At 40.6% G+C, this 5,122-nt stretch overlaps 1 protein-coding gene across 1 annotated transcript in view; it reads right to left on the bottom strand.

Annotated features, from left to right (window-relative positions):
- The window catches only part of GDI2 (GDP dissociation inhibitor 2), a 29,169-nt gene that overhangs the window by 13,902 nt on the left and 10,145 nt on the right, over positions 1–5,122 (bottom strand). Inside the window, exon 2 of the mRNA XM_018566101.1 lies at positions 744–851. Coding sequence (XP_018421603.1) covers positions 744–851 — 108 coding nt within the window. The remainder of the gene's footprint in view (positions 1–743; positions 852–5,122) is intronic.

The raw sequence follows: 5,122 nt of genomic DNA, 5'->3' as shown, positions 1-5,122 counted from the left end.
GCCAAAAGTTAAAAATAAAAAAAAAAAAAAAAAAGGTACAGTGAAAGTTTTGTGGACATGTCACACACAGCAAAAGGAAATCTGAAATTTGATTACAGCTGCTGCACTAGTCTGAAGAAAAGTATCTATTTCATAACACATCACTGCTACAAAGATCATTGTCTGGACAAAAACAGAACATTTTGCATGTTTTGTCTCTTTTAAAAAAGTTGCATGGGCAGAAAAATACTTGGGGATCTGTCAGAAATCTGGGGAGTTCCTAACTTCCTGTTTAAGCTGACAACTCTGCTTCTGCTGGACTAAACTGTTATTAATCCTGCCTGAATTGTCCTCTGCTGGGCTACGTTCCACTTATGTTATGGAAAGGAGGAAGTTTAGCATGGGAGAACTGGGCATTGCTGACAAAACAGCTTGAGATTTCAGAGCAGACGGACAGGTAATTGCTGTCTTAAAGGGTTAATTATGGGGTAGCAATGATGTGCTGCATAATTCTTTTTTATTTTGCTCAGACGTACACTTTAAAAGCAGAAATAAAAGTACAACTTTTATTTTAGTGAAAACAAGTTTTGAATTTAGATGCAATGTATTTATTTATTTTTCAATGTTAACCACTAAACCCATATTCCACCAAGGTAGTGTTACAAAGCAGCCAAAGTTATTAGGACACAAGTTCCTGTGTCCCAATATAGGGGCACCAATTGACTAGCTCGCAAGTATTTTGTAGCTAGTAAAAGTTGGCTTACATCTTCCAGAGGTGTGATGGAAGCACTGTCTCCCCCGTAATAAGAATTGCGATCCATATGCAACACCTTCTTGCCGTTTACGGACATTATTCCAGACAGGATACATTCCTACAGGGGAAACAAGACAGGTTATGATTATGAAGAGATTAAAGATTGTATAGACCTTTTACCTGTATTTCCCTAATTTCTAACACTGAACCATTAAATGGGAGTCTGGATTTATAAAACCAAAGCAAAAAAGATCTGTCCTCTCCATTTGCTGATGCTCACAAATGTTAACATCCTTGTATCTTCGTGTTTACCCATCTAGAAATCACTGACACCATCTTACACATTCAATAACATACTTGCTGTAACATGGAAGGCAGTCTTTTTACCACCAATGGAGATATGGCAAGATTGTGTATACAACTAATGAGTCTGTAAAAATGTTAGTCAACAGTGTCTGCCCTAATGATGACACCACACTGACATGCCAGCAATCATCTTACCTGGAAATAAATTTACCTCTGATGTTATAGATGCAAAGTGTATACGATTAGTTGGAGTGCTTAGGATTAGTAAATACAAATTTGTGCATACGAGTCGAAAGAAGTCTGCAGGAGACACAATGCCACCTTCCCATTACAGGACTGGACATATGCCAAGAAAAGATGGTCAGACTTTGAACCTAAAGCACTTTGTCAGGCTAAGATAGCAGCTTAAAATTGCCATATGACAAAACATGCATCATCAAGTATTATTAGACACAGAAAGTAACAAAGTCTGAACTGTTCAGGTAAAGTGATATTAAACCTTTCTTTTCTTTAAAATAGTTGCTATTAGGACACCCACCTTTGTCTGAGGATGTTGTTGTTTTTCTTTAAAAGTTCCTCATTTTCTAGTGGGTCCCCGCAGCAATCTTCCCCCTGCCCGAGTGCCTCCATGGGCTAACGGAGGCACCCGTGCGTGCTCGTGCCCGCAGTGGCAGTGTGCATCCATAGAGACACACACAGCCCTGTGGCAGGCCACGCCCCTTCCCTCTGACCAACAATTTGATTAATGGAAGAAGGAGCCTGTGGCTCCTTCTGCCATCAGTATCCTCCCCCTGCCACCAGGAAGTACAGGGAACGGAGGATCACTTTGGGACCGGTGGCGGGGACAGGCATCGCTAACAGGTAAGTGTGGGGGGTGAAAAAGGTTCTGGCCCGTTTTTACCCTAATGCAGAGAATGCATAAAGGTAAAAAACGCCCAGACCTTAATACTACTTTAAAGCCCAATTGAAGTTTTAGTGGGTAGAAACATTGCGTGATGGTGTGGAAGCGCTGCCGACTGCTGCACTGCAGTGATGATAAAGCTGGGGGCACGTCGGACCACAGGATAGAGCAGAGGTCCCACTCTGCAGCATGGACCATGGGATTTTGGGCTGCTGCTGCTGCTAATAAAAGCTATGGACTAGTAAGCAAAAAGCTTGCATTGAAATTGAAAATACTACTTCTGTGTGCAGCAGCACACAGAAGTAGTATTTTCAATGCAAGCTTTTTGCTTACTAGTCCATAGCTTTTATTTTCATTTAACTTGGGCTTTAAAACCCCATATCAAATAACTGAGATCTATAGATGTAAGCAGGTGACATTACAGGCAAATGTAAACTTCTACTGAAACAGGAAGCTTGTTATCTTCTGATAACTGCATGCAGTTAATATATGCAATCAGAGTATTCAGAATACTCATTCATTTTTATTCTATTTTCTACACATTTTTGAAGCAGCCCAGTTATCCAGCATAAGTGACCAGGGAGGTAGAACCAACATTGCCAGTGATAATTATGTGATGGTGGTAAGCCTGTACGGCAATGTTATATAGTTTGTCCCAACCCCTTTTACTGTCACTTTTGTGGGGCAGCGGAGGTCTCCTTGTATGCGTGAAGAAAAATATTAAGGCATGTGAAATAAATTTAGTAGATACGGTCATTTGTATAACTTACAGTTCTCAGAATACAACATATTTGAGACAGTGGTTTGGGTCAGGGGAGGTTACTATATCTCCTCCCGTGACCCTGAGAACTATGGAATAAAAAGGTTATCCCATAGTTCTCTTTTAACACCACTTATGTTGATGGGGGGATGATCTGTGTACATTACAAAGATTTTACCAATCTTTGCTACAGTTTGTCAAATATTGTATGCTGGTTGAGTTGTATTATTTTCGAGAGAAGGGCAAAAAAAAGATGCAGAACAGGAAGAGACCTCCTGAATCTCTATGGTCTGAAACATTTACCATGTCAGCAAAAGGTTGAAAGTTAATACCTAAACAGGGCAGAGTGAAGAGATAAATTATCTTATACTTGTTTATGCTTCGGCAATTAATACTTTAAATCATAAACTTTCTACACTCAAGTGAACATGTCCATGGATGCTCTAGCTGCATATACTTATATTCATTCCCTTGCTGTTCTATTCACCCAAAGGAGCAAAAGGAAGTTCACTTTAACGAACTTTGAGAAATACACAAATCCATTGCTACATAGATTATAAACTATTTGCATAAGCAGAACGTTCTATCAGAAAATGCGCTTTATGCAAACATACCAGATTGAGTTTCAAGGGGAAGTGAAGGCTGTACAAATCAGCTCACTTTCCAGTTCAGCTATGTTGGCCTAGATTGTTCCCATCTCCTGCCTTCTCCAGACTCTTCACCCTTTTGTGAGAAACCCTGTATGTGTTATTCCTGGGCTGTCTGCACCATCTCTGACAGCACTGCATGGTGGAAATCTCTCTCTCCATACATACACGCATGTGTGTATGTTTATTTTTATAGTGTGTGTGTGTGTGTGTGTGTGTGTGTGTACACGTCTGTGACGAGAGGAGCCCGACGAGCAGCTTCCCGACAGGCCGTTGTTATTACACGGCCGGCCGGGAGCTTAACATTCAAGCGATCGAGCGTCTTGAGACGCCCAATCGCTTGTATTACCAGCAGCTGTCACTGCCGTTACCGGTCCCAAGATCCGCGGTGGCAGATGCGGGACCGACAGTGACAGCTGCTAATATAAGTGATCGAGCGTCTCTAAAAGACGCTCGATCCCTTGAATGTAAAGCTCCCGGCCGGGAAGCTGCTCGTCAGACTCCACTGTCCCGACACACACACACACACACACACACACACACTTTAGCTCATCTTTATAGAATCACTTTGCTGAAACCTAGTTAGTTCTCCCCTTTTATGAGGGGGCTGTTGAATTGTGTTTGCCTTAATTAACCCCGTCTGTACTGTGATTGCAGATCTTTATGATCAGTTGTGAACTAGTTATGCAGGACTGTCCTAACAGAGAGTTAGAGATATCAAGGCATTTTTTTTTCTCTTGTTTTTAGTTTTAAAGTCCCTTATCCCCACAGTGCCCTCTGTTCAAGGTAGTAGATGCTGCCCAAAGAGGCCCATGTATAATCAGGCTACATACAAATAGCTAAAAAAGGTGAGACTTTATTTTTAGGCATGCTGTGGGAATGGAGACATAGTGGGGTTTCTCAAATTTGACTGCAAAAGTAGAGCTGCACTAAGGAAAGCAGAGAGCTAAAGCAACGCAACTGCTTGCCCTACAGGAGTCACATACAAGTTACAAATTACAAAGCAATATTATGTGAATATAATTCTCCAGGAAGACTTCTCGCTGTATAAACAAAAAGCTGCAACTAACTAAAACAGTGTGCATCTAGTAATAACATTACTACAAATAACAAAAGGAAAAAGAACACCTCATTACATGGGGAGATAATTAAGGTCTGCATAAAAATACAAGCATGCCAACAATTCAGACCAAAGTCGCTTATTGGTTCAGAAAAATATTTAATCATGACTCAACACAAGGATTTCCCCTCACACACAAAAACAGGATGCCTAATAACCTTTACATTAACAGGAAGTGAAGTTCAACTGTTTAATACACACTGAAACTTGAGATCCTAGGACTACACAAACTACATGACAACATACACTGACAAATCCTAATGCACTGCCAATCATCTTGAAGACATGATCAATTTATCCTATACTGGATCTTCAGTAGTGTGTGGGTTTGGGGTGAAAGACAAGAAAAGTCATGGCTTAGAAATAAAACTGGGACATTTAAAAAGTTAAAAGCAGATTAAAAATGGTTAGACCACACATTCCACTGAGAAAGTAGCATAACCTTCATAAGACCAATAGTAAATTAGCACTACCCACAGAAGTGTAGCCATATACTGTGTAAAATTCACACATTATTACCAGCACTGTTTGCAATAATCAAGCCATGCAGGAATAACCAACACATTTAAGCACTGAGGATAAAGGTGGAGCTAGGCTTTAAGGATTCACTGAGAGAAGCTGAAGAAAATTCCTCAGATGCTCCCATACTAGAGAT

This window comes from Nanorana parkeri, unplaced genomic scaffold (assembly GCF_000935625.1).
Source record: "Nanorana parkeri isolate BGI_ZX_2015 unplaced genomic scaffold, ASM93562v1 scaffold26, whole genome shotgun sequence".
NCBI lineage: Eukaryota > Metazoa > Chordata > Amphibia > Anura > Dicroglossidae > Nanorana > Nanorana parkeri.
Note: the sequence above shows the minus strand (reverse complement) of the source record. Positions and strands in the feature narration are given on the sequence as shown.